General features: G+C 38.9%; 1 protein-coding gene across 8 annotated transcripts in view; it reads left to right on the plus strand.

Moving 5' to 3' along the window:
* DYNC1I1 (dynein cytoplasmic 1 intermediate chain 1) overlaps positions 1-16334 on the plus strand; it is a 269907-nt gene that overhangs the window by 182532 nt on the left and 71041 nt on the right. For all 8 annotated transcript variants that reach the window (XM_074340758.1, XM_074340755.1, XM_074340754.1 and 5 more), the window contains one exon: positions 4280-4405. In XM_074340758.1, the coding sequence (XP_074196859.1) occupies positions 4280-4405 (126 nt within the window). The remainder of the gene's footprint in view (positions 1-4279; positions 4406-16334) is intronic.

Raw genomic sequence — 16334 nt, forward strand, 5'->3', positions numbered from 1 at the left:
GCTTTTTTAGTTGCCAAATTCAATCAAATTTACAGTAGCAAAAAGACTCCCACGGATACCAATTCAAATCCACTGATACATGGATTTGACACTTACTTTAGGTGGGGCCCCTGTGCTGCTTGTTTAGATTAGGAAATAGCCTCATAACTGTTCTTCCTCCCTCAAGTCATCACACTGATGAGTCCCTGTAAGTACTTTCACCAGATTAACACTTGTGAAGATTACTTATATGCTCTCATTAGTACCTTGGACAAATTAATTGCCTGACTTCTCTTGGCTTAAGTTTCCTGATGCGTAAACCAACGATAATAATACCTAGCTCACATGCTTGTTGTGAATATTGCATGAGTTAAGGTATTTAAAGCACTTAGAATTTTAAAAGTATCTAGTACATAGAAAGTACTCAATAAATGTGACAGTAGGGAGAGTAGCAGTGGTAGTACAGTATGAATAATTGTAGAGTATGACTCCTGCCAACCCTAAAGTCTAAAATCATTAGCTAGTACTCCGTAACTTCTGTGATGTCCCGCCCTTTCTTCTTTCTTACCTCTCCCCTCAGCCTGCCTCCCAGCCAAATGCTACAACCTGAGGTCTCCTAAACCTATTTTTCCTCACTGTATTAGTTAAGAAAAATTTACCTCTGGCTAGCTAGTTTGGGCAAAAAGGGGAATTTATTGGAGAGCTACTGGGGTCCTTAGGGACTCCGTGGAAAAGATGAAGAGCTGGGACTCAGGAAGAGTAGAAATCTGGGCAGTTTGAGGGACCTCCCCAATGAGATGCTGTCATAACCTGACTCAGTTGGCAGGTTCTGTGTCTCAGTTCAAAATGTATAATAGCTTACAGAATGTCATTTGCCCAGCTGGGTATCAACTCTGCAGTTGTACCAGGGAAGCTGCACCAGGGAGCTGTACCAGGGAAATCAAACAGCTGTTTATTGCAGTAATCTCCAAAGATGGGAGAATCAGTGTAAGCCAGCAGATACCCAAGAGAAATCTCCTGCACCCATATTGGTAGCCTTGTCCATACTCTCCTTTTCCTTCTCTCCTAATAACCCACCCATTTGACAAAGCCCAACTCATCCCATTTCTTTTCAGAAGTCCTTTCTAATTTTTCTCCCTGCCACTCCTCATCCCAACTAAAGTATTTCTTTTCTCCTCTGTACTTCTAAAGAACCTTGTTTACACTTCCATCTTAGTACATATCATGTTCTGTTTTTATGTTTGCATTATAGTTATTCCTACATGAGTCTTCCCTCCCTCTACTTAACAGTGAGTTCCTATAGAGGAAAGTGTGTTGTTGTTACATTGTTCTCCCACATTTCACCTGGTGCCGTACATATGCGTGGGAGGCACTTGACACATGCTGCAGTGGGCTAGAAGGGACGTGTGCTTTGAAGCCAGACTTCAAGCAGAGTTCTCATTTCTTCATTTATGAGCAACATAACTCGGAACAAGTCACTCACCAAGGGACCCTTGGCTTATTTGTCTGCAGAAATAGGAAAACCATTGCTTACTTTAGAGAACTGCAAGTGCCAAATGGGTTAACATTATCACCTAGCTCAGAGTCTGGCACAGAATGAGCACTTAAAACATGTTAGTTCTTTTCTCTCCAATAAATGTCAGATTTTTTTTTTTCTCTATAAGAATAAACAGCTTAAGAGCAGATCTGGCAATTTCCAGGTAAAATTCTCCTAAGTTAAATATTAGATAATCCAGCCCCCGGAGAAATCACAAATTTTGTAATTGTTTATATTTTCTTTAAAATCATAATTTCAACCTTTAAGGTTTAAATAATTGTTCAGAGATTTACTTTTTATTGGAGAATAAGAAAATATGACTCATCATGTTCACACAAACAACAGAAAAACACATACTAGAAGAGACTTTGAATTCATAAAATCTTGCATGTGATGAGTTAAATCAGTATCTTTAGGACTTATGAGCCCAATTATAGAAATTACGCTAAACTCGTTTCACTGATATTTTACTAAAACTCTCCCTGTTTTCTAAAGGAGTCTTAAACCCAAATAATTTAAAATATGTTTTAATGGAAAAAAGAAAAGCTACAAGTGGGAACTAACGATGAGACCCAGATGTGAAGCTCTGAGATATGATTCCAGACACATCTGGCTGCTCATTGGCCACTGTGGTAGTGGTATTGATGTTTATAGCGTTGCCTTTTCACATGTGACATAGTTAAACTTCAGATGGACAGTCTGGAGACTTCTGTGTTTATCTGGATGTTAGTGTCTTTGAATGTGCTTTGAATCAAAGGCCTTTCTTAACAGCAAATTGTAACTCTGTGCAGTTTTCTTAAGTTGAGGGAGCTGTAAGAATGAATAAAGCCATGTGAAGACTTAGGTTTAATTATTGTTGATAGGAAAAAAACGTTGATGTTCAAATTTATAAGGATAATCTTCTGTTAAATATATACACAGCATAGTGAAATAGAAGGGAAAAATTAAATTATTTCTGAGTAAAGGGTGATATGATCTGCTATAATCTTAATATAATTGTACATATAATGATGCAGTTTTTAATGGGACCGCCTTTTGGAAATCCTAGGTGGGAATGGCCTTTTCATGAAATGTTGTCTAACTTATAAATACCTCCCATGAGATCCACCCTCACTTTGTCTATTAACACACAGCACAGAGTTCCTATAGGGTGAGGAGGTATTTCTACTCACTGTAGAATCCTTGTCATTTTACTGGTTGTGTTTCTTGCACTTATGTTTGTAATTGTTGGCATTATTTGACAACAAAGGATTAAATATACAGTCTTTCCGCTGAGCACAGTTACTACTAAAATTAAAAAGAGCATTTGTAATTCAATAGATTTTGGTACGAGCTATCATGTGCTAGGAGTTATTACACCCTAGGTTCAGAGGTCAATAAAAACCATCTCCTAAACTCTGAGAGTTTACAAACTAGTAAGAGACATAGATGTGTGTGTGGGGGGGTGGACAAACAAACATAGTACAATCTGACAAGTGCATTAATGGCTTGGGGGGGGTCACACATAATGCTAAGGGAGCCAATGAGAGTCAAGGAGGGTAGTAACTAGTGGATAGTTAGGATTGTTCAGAGGAATTGATGCCTGCATTGAGTCTTAAAGAATGAGTTAATGATATATACAACAAAGAAGAGGCATTCCAATGAGAGTATCAGACTCATAGGTACAGAGGCTGTACCTATGAACCTTGAATCTAGCCCAGTGAGGCTGGGTCACAGAGTTTGGGGGTGGGAAGAGTTAGGGAAGGTTGTAAGAGATTAAGAAGAGGAGGTAAAAAATGACAGATCACAAAAGATCCTATATGACCTGCATTTTATCTTGACAGTAATGATGAGCCATTATTTTTAGCAGGAGTGATTTAGCCACATGTATGTTTTGTAAAGTCATATTGACAAAGGATGGAGAGTGGAATAGGTGAGGGTTGGGCTGGCAAGTCTGGAAACAGGAAGGCATTTAGGAAGCTGTTGCCTTCATTGAGGTAAGAAATTATTTTAGGAAGCTCTCATCTTAAGGATGGAAAGAAAACGTACATTTATTTGAAAGGTACTGAGGAAGTAGTGAAAGCCAGTACACAGGGCTGAGAAAGAGGAAGGAGTAAAAATGAATGTGGAATGTCTGGCCTGGGTAGCTAGGTGAATGTTAGTTCAAGGTACCAAAAGAGGAAGCCTGGAGGAGCAGTAGGTTTTTGTAGGAGGCAATGTGCTCATTTTTCTGTTCACTGCATCTGATGTGTCTATGAAATCCCAAATAAGTAGTCAGTCATAAGAATCTGCAACTCAGAGAGAAATGCAGCCTAAAGATATAGATAGATTTAAACATGGTCAGCATATTCATGATTCTTAAAGCCATTTGGAGTAGATGAGGTCACTAGGTAGACAGGGACCAAAAAGAGGACATAAAACAGCTCCCTGGAATATGATAATAGAAGGAGAACCTGTAGGGACTAAAAAGAGTGGGCAGAAAGAAAATTGGGAGAGAAAGATGTAATGGAAGCCAGTATAGGAGGAGGGACTAGCCCAGATGTCAAGAGGTCCAGTAATGTGTGCAGCTCAGTAATTATTGGTGACGATGGCAAGCATATGTGGAACGTTCGAGGCAGAAACCAGACTGTGGTAGGTGGAAGCAGGAAGTTGGTATTAAGTATGCCACAACTTAAAAAGAAAGTGCCGTTTAAAGTCTGTAGCATCACATGTGTCCGTAGGAATTAAAGTTTTCTTTGTGTTGTTATCTTGGCATAATCCATCTACGTGACCTCTTCCTTTCAGTACCCTGAGCTGATGGTCGCGTCCTACAACAACAATGAAGATGCTCCCCATGAACCAGATGGAGTGGCCTTGGTTTGGAACATGAAGTTTAAGAAAACCACACCAGAATACGTCTTCCACTGTCAGGTAGGAGTCAGCACAGTAAAAATAACTTACATCTCCTACTAGACCAAATATAGTTCATGCTGCCTTGCATCTGTCTTATGTGGAGAGGAAGAACCGAGTTTAAAAATGGAATTGTTGACAATTTTGGAAAATTCCCCCACAGTAACCTATGTTTTGGGAAAGTGGCAACCCTCACCAAACAGTTAGGAAGCCTGGTTGGGGACTATGTGTCATTTTCTTTCTATTTAAAACCGCCCCCATAAAGATGAGTTTATAAAGACCTCACACTTATGAAGAAATCCTGGTGTACCACTTCCTCTGCTTAGCAGCAACATACGCTTGCCCACCCATGTGGACATCCGCAGAGCACTGCCATTTCAAGTTCCCTCCTCTCTCTGAAATGCAGTTCAATGGGGGTTCACCAATCTTACATTTACGGGCGCCATCTTGCTTACAGATAATGGTATTTTTGTAGCGGTTTAGGGGAATATGTATCACTAATCTTTTTTGAATTGTTGAGAAATACAGATGCTGTTTCCAGTTTGCAAGTGCAGAGATCATTTCAAATAGTTGTAGATAGTTTGCTGCTTGTGTCTGCTGACACATTTGTCTTCTCTTCCATTCAACACAATACATGATGAAATTATATTATGCTTACAAGCATTCAGCTTTGCTCTGTTGCCATGACTCTGCCTAAATAATAGGCCTCAGCAGTGGCCAATACACCAACCCCTTTATTAATGTCCCTATCCTGTGATTATGCACAGGAAAATGCACAACAAACATTCCAGCTCAAAGTTTCAGCTCCTCAAATATTACGATTCAGGCGTCCTGAGTGGCAGATTACTCTGACTACAAATATATCAGTTAAAAAGGGTAGGTAAACCTGTTGATCTTTGGGAGCTTAGTGCCATTTTATATCTAAGAGCTAAGTATCTTTTTGAACTGAAATATGTTTAGACTTTAGAACATTATCAGATATAATTTGGGGAACAGGAGCTGCTGGAATAAAAGCCCCAGCTTAACCTGATTGAGTAACCTCTAACTCTGGCCATGTTTTTCTAATTTGCTATCTTAAAAAACAACAAGAAGTCTAGGTCTGCATAGTAAATAACCTTTATTTTTTGAACCTTTGAAATAAGAACAGGTTTTTTTTCTGTCTTTTTTTTAAGATTATCAAATTTGTCAGTTTGATATGCTCTTTCTGTAAACACAGAAGCACAAAAATCTTAATTTTGTTCAGTTTTAAGAGGTTTGCTGAATTACCAAGAAAATACTAAAAGGATTATGGGTTAATCAGAAGCACATTTTCAAAAAACAGTGCCGTTTAAACTATTTTGATATTACATAAAGCACATCTCGAATTAAAAAAAAAAAGAGGTAACACAATGTATTGTTTTAGTCGATGTACATGCTGTTTATCAAAATTTTAAAAAAATATATTAACTGACTATAGGTAGCCCATGACAATAAAAATTTGATAATATGCTTAATATTCACAGGATTGTATAGTAAACAGGTCAGTAGGACCATAATAATGCTGAGTGAAGAACCACATTTCAAAGGTCTTTGGAATTAATGGGAATTTAAAAATTACCTGTTTTATCACTCAATAGTTAATATGAGTATTGATTGAAAAGAGCATCCTCTCTTTACTTTCCTTGTATCTTTGGGATCTTTTACTAAAGATCTCACCAACATACATTTAATTTTATTTTAGTTTCTCCATTAAATGATCCAATATATGTATATTAGAAGAAAATATATTTCTGATTTCAAAAACAAAAACAACTCAGAAATACTCTGAATATCCTACCAAAAGATGCCAACTACAATATCTCTGTATCCCCCAACTTCTTACTACTATCTTCACTTCATCTGGTGACCAGAAGTGGATGGGGGTTCTAAACGCTATGTATTAGGTTGGTGCAAAAGTAATTGCAGTTTAAAAGGTTAAAAATAATTGCAAAAACCGCAATTACTTTTGCACCAACCTGATAGCATTGCCACCAGGAGCAAAGTGAGAGTCTTAATACTTTTAATTAACCTTTGAAGTTGATTCAGTGACCATGAGGACTCTGAAAGGCTAGGTACCAAATAAAAGCTACTGAATTCACCACACACATGTTTAAAGATATTGAAAATCAAGATTGTGCTACTCAGATAAGAATGATAATTAGTACATATAAATGACCCTTAATATTCATGAAAGACACATTCAGAAAACCTTATGAAAACTTAAATTGCTGAATACCACTATAGTACCTTTTCTGTGATTAAATTATTTCTCTTAAACTTATCTAACTATAGGGGACAGACTGTATCACCAGCTTTGGGAAGGTAAAAAGGGAAAGAGCTTTCATCCCTCTCTGGAGAGGAGGAAATGGAAGTGGGCATAACCAAAGTAATTATGAAGCCCTTTAGATGAGGACCGCTGGTAGTTTGAATATGCAGCAATAGTTGGAAACCACTATAGAGGAGAGATGAAGAAAGGGGATTATAAGGTGACAAAAGTGGTCACCCTCTTTATTTTGAAGTGTGGGACTCTTCTTCCTGCCCCACAATTCCCTTTTCCTCTTTTGCCCAAACTAAAGTGGTATTTCCTGCCTTTGTTACTCTGATGCTGATCTCCTACCTCACCCTATTTGAGATATTTCCTAATCAACTCCCCTTTGCCTTCCCACCTGGTCTGTCCCCGCCAGAATCCTAACTTCAGCTGCCCCTCTCCTCCCCCCCCCTTGCAACTCCCCCAACACACACACACACACACACACACACACACTTATTTTCTCTAGCTCACTCATTGCTGGCATCTGCTTCCGTGGTGGATGGTCAGAAGACCTGGAGTGGTTTTTCCAGGAATGGGCTCAAGTCCACATTGAATATGACATAGGGACAATGTGCATTGGAGAGATGGAGAGTACCATTTTTGGGGGGTTAGTGACACACCTTGCTAGAGTTGATATCTGTGAAGTTAGGAGAAAAGCCAAGTAAATATCAATGGCTGCCAAAAAGAAAACAAAGTGCTGCAATCCTGAGTATGCCTGAGCTGATGGGAGACCAAACCCGGGGTAACTTAAGCAGCCAGGAGAGTTATAGCTGAATTAGTAGATGGAGGTTATGTGGAGGGAAAAAATAATAAGGGCAGTTTAGCTACCATGTACTGAACTCTGATAACTACTCTAGTGAATATAACTGCGTTTGTCTATATTTTCCACTTTCCCAACACTTCTGCCTCTATGATCTCATTGATCCTTACAACAGTGCAGCAGACAATAATTTTGTTCTTCTTCTTTTCCATTTGAGAGAGTTCTCACTTTAAAGGTTCCCCAGCTAGTGAGCAGTAGAACAAATACTGGAACCGAGTCTCATGCTCCTAGGTTGCATTCAGTGATGGGGCTATGTGGGCCTTGATAAGCAGAGTCCGTGCAGTTCATTCAAGGAGTATTTTTGGCAGCCTGACACTTACAAGATGTTGGTTAGACAGGGTCCTAGCGTTGGCTACTACAAAGAGAAGCTAGACCCCAAAGGATATTCAGCAACCCCTGGGAGAGGCCTTATGTCATGTATGGGCAACTGCTGGATTGGCTTCAATACTTGGTAGCCTGGCAGTCTGTCATCACTGGCCCGGTGCAAGGTATAACTGCATCCTGGGCCTGGAATAGTCAGGCAGGAGGGCATCCACCCACCATGGACCTCAGGGCACTCTCCTTCCTGCCTTTCAAGACCTCCTGGGTGGGAAAGACTCACAGGGGCACTTGGGCCACTCAAAATGCTCTGGCTGAGTCTGGGCTGAGGACGGATGTGATGGTGAGCCAGCCCGTGGGGCTCTCAGCAGTGGGGGCTGTAGGGAAAAAAAGAAAGAAAGAAAGAAACTATTTTGATGAACATATTTAAAAACCTGAAAAAAATTTAAAGCTGCCAGTCTAGAAATAAAAAAACAGCAAATTGGAGACCTTGATTGCTAAGCACTTCTTAGTTATAACATGCATTTCTTGGTAACATGGGACCAGCATCTTCTAAACCTAAAAGGGAATTTGGAGAGCCCACAGAATTAAAAAAATGTGAAAAAATCTAACACTCCCCCCCCCGCCCCCCATGCACCAACTTATCACTATTCTTCCACATCCTTTCTGATCTCTGGCAAAACTTACTTATTACAACTGATCTCTTCTAGACACTATCTCACTGAAATCAGGCAGTTTGTGCTTCCACATTCTCCTGTGATGTTGCAATAATTTCATAGTTACATAGTTTGGTTAGTAGGAAAGAGGACTGTGGACAGGGAGACGCAACAGGTGCCTTACAATGATTGTACTTTTATCATTTTGGAGTCATTGCATTAGCTATCCATCTCTTGATGATCTGTGTGGATTCTTCATATTTTTCAAAAGTGTATAATTGCAAACAAATCCTTCGTCTCAAAAAAGGGTCATTTTAAGCACTAGAAAGCAAATGCACAAGAAAAAGACATCAGTTCAGTGTTCTTTTGCAAAGACTGACAGGCTTTTAGCCTAATCCTAAAAAGAGTGCAGCCCGAAGGCTCATTTCTCTCTGTTAAGAATAGCAAGACGAAATACCTTCTACTTCCACAGGCAGTTTTCTGTCTTAACTAAAGTGAATTTTTAGTGTGGGCTCTGGTCCTGCATTTTCTATTTTCCTTTCAGTAAAAGTTGTCCATACTTGGAAAATATCGGCGGATTCTGCATAGAAATCAGCCACTCGGCCCCACCACACAACCTGGCAGAGCTCCTGCTGTCTTCTGTAGTGGCTTCTACACACTGTCATTACATTATGCATTCTGACCACCCTGCATTGCTTACCCTGGTGTGGTCTTTCTCTTTTAAATGGGATGAATAGAATCAGAAATATATATCTTAGAATTATCTGCATTGAGGTAAGTGGAAAAGTTATATTTAGAGGCTTGGCGTGGTCAGAGGATTTTATTTTTACTTTTATTTTTTCCTGATTTGGTTTCTTTGTTCTTAGCATTCTCTTTTTAAGGATTATCTGACAATGACCTGAAACTGACAATGACCTGAAACCCTCACTAGTTCAGGGGGACAATAGAATGTGAAGTGGAGTGATACTAACTAACCTCATTTGTGCCAGTGTTTTAAAAATCCTCAGTTGACTTTTTCTCTGTGTGGCTTTACTTCTCATCACGAGTCTATAGAGGTTATAGATGAGGTTGCAGCTCACAACCATCCAGTGTCTGGTTGTGCATGAGGTTCCTGCTAACCTTGAAGAGAAGCTCCCTCCTCCCACCGCATGAGGAGTGATGGAGACACTGGAGGGAAATTGGCTGGTGGTCAAGAGAGTTGACAGAAAGTCAGGACTTGCAGCTCTGCTTCTAGCTCACTCACCACACTATTGAGTGACCTGGGGGAGTGGCTGAGACCTGTTATAGTGTCCTGGAAAGACTTCAGTCTCTGGTGGAAACATCAAGTTTATTTCAATAAACTTGATTTCTTCTCCCATCAATTTTTGTCCTTTTCCCCAGCCCAGATTGTGGTCCATAATCCAACTCGACAAAACAGCTACAGGCAAAAAAGATATAAATTATTGTAAGTTAAATGCATTTTCCAAGGTGTATTATGACCAGAGCAGTGTTAGAATGTGACTTAGGATTTTTATTTTTTAATTAAAGGAAGGATAATTTTCTTATACTCTGGCTGATAAAAAAGAAGAAAATAAATTTTCTAAGCGTTTCTCTTGGATTTTGGGGCAAGGAGTGGCTACTGGGCAGAAGCCAACGAAGAAAAGGGGATGAATGACTAGAAAGTTCTTTGACAACTAGGGCTGCATATTTAAAATGCATTCCTGGGGTGACAAAATGAAAGGACCTAATGGGTGCTTAGTAATTAGAGAACAAAATCCATGGACAAGAACATCCTAACTAATACAAGTAAGACCCAGTTTTCAAATGCAATGCTGGATGTACTACAGGATGGAGAAACCCAGAAGAGGAAACCTCAACCATTGTTGCATAGATTGTGATACACATTTTGAAGTATACAATTACGGAAAATTAAAGAATGCACATGACATAAAGGTAAAATTAAGCTCTGACATAAAAGATACAAATTATGTGGGTCAGACAAGAGGAACAGCAGCACGGCAGTGCTATTTCGTGCCTTCAGGAAAAAGCATAAGGGAGTTCAAATGTATGTGCTGAAATGAAATGCAGACATTCGGAAACACTTCTTTTATGCCAATTGAGTCTGACTGGTCCCACGATTGAGGCTTCAGCGAGACACTGATTCTTATTAAATCAAACAGCAGGAACTTCTTTTTCTATTTTTGGCCCAGGAAGCTGGAAACCGAGAAACTGCTTTGCCAGCTTTCATTCTTTATCTGTCCTCTTTCTGGAATCTTCTCCCAAAAGTAACATAAGACGAAGCAGAATTGATCATTGGGATTTATCTAGGGAAATTAGAATTATCAGCAGGATTATAGCAAACAGATTGTTACCATAGACAATTCCTTATCTAAAAATAGCAGTGAAGGAGACCATATAACTTACAAATGACTGAGTGAGCTAGTTAAGGCCATGGCAATACACCTTTGAACAAATTGTTTTTAAATTGTTTTCTTTGGCTTGCCATGTCATATTGTGAGTGATCAAGCTAAAGTTTAATATTATTACAAAACTATCTAAGACTTGCTAGCATTGACTCTGCCCCATTAATGTGCACATATATTGGAGGCATAGAACCCAAACATTGAAGATTTTATTCAGTTCCCTAAATCCCTTTTCCCCCCCTTCCCATGCCCTGTGCTAAAACTGGACTGGACTTTCTCCCATTGCGTTTCATCAAGGAATTGTCCCAGGTATTATTGATGTTGAGCAATGGGAGCCAGATGGCAATGAGAGGTTTTCTGGACTGTCACTCTCCTGTCCTACCCATCACCCCACTCAATCATTCACTGAGGTCAGAGAAGCTGTGGTCTAAGGGAAATGGGTGTTCTCAGGCGTCTGTGCTGAATGCTGATGGGTTCCACTTACAGCATATTGCCACGTATAATGCGCTCCTGTGTATAATGCAAAAATCTTTCATTTTAATTCAAATTTTCATTTGTTTACATTTAGGTACTTGCTTTTTGTATTATAAAGGAATTTTAGCATTAATTTTTTAACATATTATGGTACAAGAAATTTTATGTACCAGTAACAAATTTACAATATTTACTCATCGTAGAAGGCCAAGACCTCTTCGAAGTTGCAAATTCGTCATAAGTTCAACAAAACCGATTATTGCATTTCAGGATATTATTTTACATACAGATATCGTTATTGATTTCTAGAGTTACACTTTTAACTCATAGGCATAAATAAAAGAAATAAAAACATTTATATAGATACAGAATTAGTACTTCCCATGTATAATGCTCATCCTTATTTTTCCCTCACAGATTTGGGCAAAAAATGTGCGCATTGTACATGGCAAAATATGGTACTTCTTAGGATTGTGTGGATACAGGAGATAACATAGGTGTATTAGTCTGTTCAGACTGCCATAACAAAATATCATAGACTGGGGGACTTAAACAACAGAAAGTAATTTTCCCACAGTTCTGGAAACTGGTAAGTCCAAGATCAAGGTGCCAGCCACTTTGGTTTCTGGTGAGGACTCTCTTCCTAGCTTGGAGATGGCTGCCTTCTAGATATTTCCTCACATGCCAGAGGTAGAGAACAAGCTTTTCTGGTTTCTAATACCATCATGAGGAACCATTCTTATGACCTCACCTAAACCTAATTACTTCTCAAAGGTCCAATCTCCAAATACTAGTACATTGGGAGTTAGGGCTTCAACTTAGAGATTTTAGGTGGATGTAATTCAGTGACTAGTCATAAGTGAACATGCTTTGAGAAGATAAAGTATTCTCTTTACATTTGGTTATTTCACTATTATTGTATGAGAGTCTCATAGGAGGAAGCTTAAACCTTGGCATTCTTATTTTTCTTGCTTAAATATATTCCTAATGAAATTTTGCCTAACTTAGATTCATTCATTCACTCATTTATTCAACAGGTATTTATGGGGTATCCACCATGGCCACGTCCTCACAATAACAATTGACTAAAGCTGAAAAGAGGTTCTCCCCTCTCCACAAGAACTTTAATTTGCCCCAGTCCCCACCATGTCCTAATTCCCATCACCTGGCAAGCATCTCTCACATTGATCAGATTCCTATATGTCCTTTTTATATACAAATGCCAAGTGAAGAGGGAATCGGAGACAATTACAAAGTTCTTTCATCCCAGTCATTTAAATATTTATTTCATAACTAAATGAAGATGACATTATTTACAGAATCCTGGGATTATAATTTGAGTCCCACTATTTAGAAGTTCTGTGACCTTGGGCAAGTCATACATGATAGTAAAATAAATAAATATGAAGCACTTTGTGTCAGGCAGAGTAAGTAACCATTGAATATCAACTACAATTATTATCTAACATGCAGAAATGAAATTCAAGATATGTAACAATGTGTATGGCCCTGTCAAATAGCATGGATGAGGGCCCTCACTGTGTCAGGCATTGCATCTTTAGTTGCTGAGTGAAGGAGGGAGGGACCAGGGTTGCCAGGCAGCAGGGGAGCATCAGAAGACCTTGAGAAAGCATCTTACCCACAAGTACAACATGCTGTCAATATTTTACTAACTGGTGATGTTGTACTAGTGTGCATGGCCTGTATATCATCCCTGCTACTTTGCTTCTTCCATGCTCTAGGTACAGATGTGTTTGCTTCCATGGTTTAATTACTCACACTGATTGCCTCAGGCACAGGCTTCACATAGTACCCTCTGGTTTCTGCATAGCTCATATGCCTGCACTGAAGTCTACCTAAACTATCCAGCCATTTGCCCTGCTTAAGCCACTCTATAGACCCAGAAGCAAGAGTAAGGAAGATGGGGCTCACAAATGTTCTACTTTCATCTAAGACCAGATTAGCATCCCTAAGAGCTATCCCTCCTAAAGACATATGATCCCTGCCCTTTGCTGGGGCTTCCATTATCTGGAAGATTGTTTTGCCTTTATCCTACAAGATTTTAATACAAGCAGAAACAGATTTTTAAATATGCCAGGTGGTTGGGGCAGCCAATTAGCTCAGTTGGTTAGAGCACGATGGTTGTAACACCAGGGTTGCCGGTTCGATCCCCACATGGGCCAGTGTGAGCTGCGCCCTCCACAACTAGATTGAAACAACTACTTGGAGCTGATGGGTCCTGGAAAAACACACTTAAAATAAATAAGTAAACCAAGTGGTCTAAAAGGAAAGGGAAATCTCAGGAGGGCAGTTCTCTCCCTCAGGGGGGTAGGCATGGTGGATCCTGTTCTAGGGAAAGAAACAGTGAGCAGCAGAGGGGTGGGCTACGGTGTGGCCCCAGGCCATTAGCACTCACCAAGAGTAGTCTAGTCTGCTGCCACCTCTGAGAGGTGCCTATGCATTGCTTTGTTTTCACTATATTCTAAGCACTGACATGCTTCTGGACTTTAGGTCATCTATTTAAAAATAAATAAAAAACCTTTTCCCTCTCTATAAATCTGACCAAATCCTTCTAATTTATGTATGCATCTTTAAGTTGTCTGATACTGTGGATGAAAGGGGGTGCTTGACATACTATGTTATCAATAATACAGAGATGTTCATATTCTCCAATAGTTGCATTAACTTATCCCTTTTCTGACAGTGACTCTCAGCTGTTCTTTACATTTTTGTGATAGATTTTTGAACTTATTTGAAAGCATTAATCAAGAGAATTTGTGAAAGCAGAATTATTATCCTTACTCCCAGGGAAAGTATTTTTTTAACCTTGTTGTAACAAGTAGTCTACATTTTGCTTTTACCATGCGTATAGTTGATGTATAATTTAAAAATGGTTTGTTTATTAGTAGACAAAGAATTAAACAAGATGTTGCTTTTCTTAGGCAAAAGATTTAAGCTCAGTCAGTTTTTAATTGTAATTTCCTAATAAATTTATGGAATTTATATCTTACATACTACAAATCATTGTTGCTATAATCATTTTATATCTACATTTTCTTTTGTTGTTGTTCTTGCAAGCTGATATGTTTTCTTCTTTTGACATGTTTAAAAAGTATTTCCAGCACCTAGATACAATAAAGGTGTGTTATTTTTTTGCGTCTTTGCTTCTTGCTAACTTGGTTTGGCATTATGTTGAGTAGATGAAATTAAATTTATTTTTTATATACAACAAAATCCTTTATTTCTTTTTTAAAAAGTTTGTTATAAATATGGCTTTCTGAAAAGAGAAAGGAACAGGAGTAAAAATTATACACAAGTACCCACACTCATATAAATGCACACACACACCCAAGACTCTAAAATCCTAGTCAAAAGTTATATTTCATAAAAGAGAATTATAGTAATGTTGATGGTTTGCCAAAACCTCAAGCAGTGACAAAATCCACAGAGTGTCCTGAAAGGGATGCCTTTGCAAAACTGTGCCTCTCCAGATGGTTTAGATTAGAGATGTTTAAAAACACATGGCAGCATTAGTTTGGTTCAGAATTCATAGTTAATTCAGTAGATAAAATAATGCAAATTTGAAACTGTAGCCTGTGTATCAGAAAAATCATCAAATCTTATGATTGCTCTTAGGGGAGGTTGGTATGTGATGTGTTGATTTTTAAATGATCTAATTGAAATAATAAAATTAAGCAAGAAGGAGTAAAAAAGGATTGAAAATACAAGAGTATAAGTAAAAACTTTCTTCTCTGCAGAAGACTTATTCCTTTAAGCTGTCATATCCAATCAATTTGTATGGGATTTGACAGCCAATTGTCATTTCCTGAGATAAACTATGTAAAGAGGTTGTGTTACAGAGACAGTGGGGGGAAAAAACTCCCAGAACATGATTCAGAGAGAGGCCAAAATGTCCGTGAAGCCCACTAAGTGTTGCCAGGATCCCCTCATCTTGCTAAGAATAGCAGATAAGCAGCTTACGCACACATTTTCCCTTTAGCTTATTCAGCCTTTCCCCTGCATGTACGATTTCTGCAAGAAAGTGCCCTTGGTCCACATTTTAGTAAATTATTTTGCCTTATCTTTGGTTTTTAACCTTGGTGGGGGCTCTGTGTGAATAGTGCTGTTACACACTGTGCTCTCTAGCACAAGATGTGTAACTGTTACCCCAGGGCCCTGAGAAGCTCCATCACTAAAAGCCTGGCTCCCTCTGTCCCCGTCCTCATGTCTAAAATCAAAAGTATCCCACCCTCTGATCCCACAGCTGGGCAGCCGGCAAACAACTCCTGGAAAAGCACTTCTGTATGGGAACAGTATTAATGTAATTATGTATATTATCGTGTGTGCTACCTGCGGCACAAATAAAAGCTTTCAGCTATGTTAAAATTGCCACTGGAAGAATGTTCATTTCAGGGCTCAAAGCCTTTCAGAAAACACAGAACAAAGATTCCGTAAAAATAGACTCAGAAGGTTTCAAACAACAGTTGATGGGCTTCAAAGGGCTTAACTCTCAAAGGTGGCACAGTATTTAGTTCCCCCAGAATGGAACACATTTTGAGCATTTTCTAAGTATAAAAACTAGAACTGTGGCTTTTAATGTCTGGAAAGAGCTCCACAATCAAAGCAAATGTGCTTCTTTAGCAGCAAGTGCACACACACACACACACACACACACACACACACACTCATACATACAAGAGAAATGTGGGGTAGAGGAGACAGACCCTGTGCACAGAATTTGTGTGGACTCATGGAGAGTTCCACTGAAAATTCAACTTAATTTTGCATTAGCAACAGAGACATTATATTAGCCATTCTAAATTACTAACACATAGTTCAGCGTCCATACCCACTTAATATTTGTAACCAGAGATTATAGTTTCATTTATTCTTCTAATCATTTGTTTTAATTAATTAATTTTTTTTAAGGAGGGCGCAGCTCACAGTGGCC

Source organism: Rhinolophus sinicus, linkage group LG09 (assembly GCF_036562045.2).
Source record: "Rhinolophus sinicus isolate RSC01 linkage group LG09, ASM3656204v1, whole genome shotgun sequence".
Lineage (NCBI taxonomy): Eukaryota > Metazoa > Chordata > Mammalia > Chiroptera > Rhinolophidae > Rhinolophus > Rhinolophus sinicus.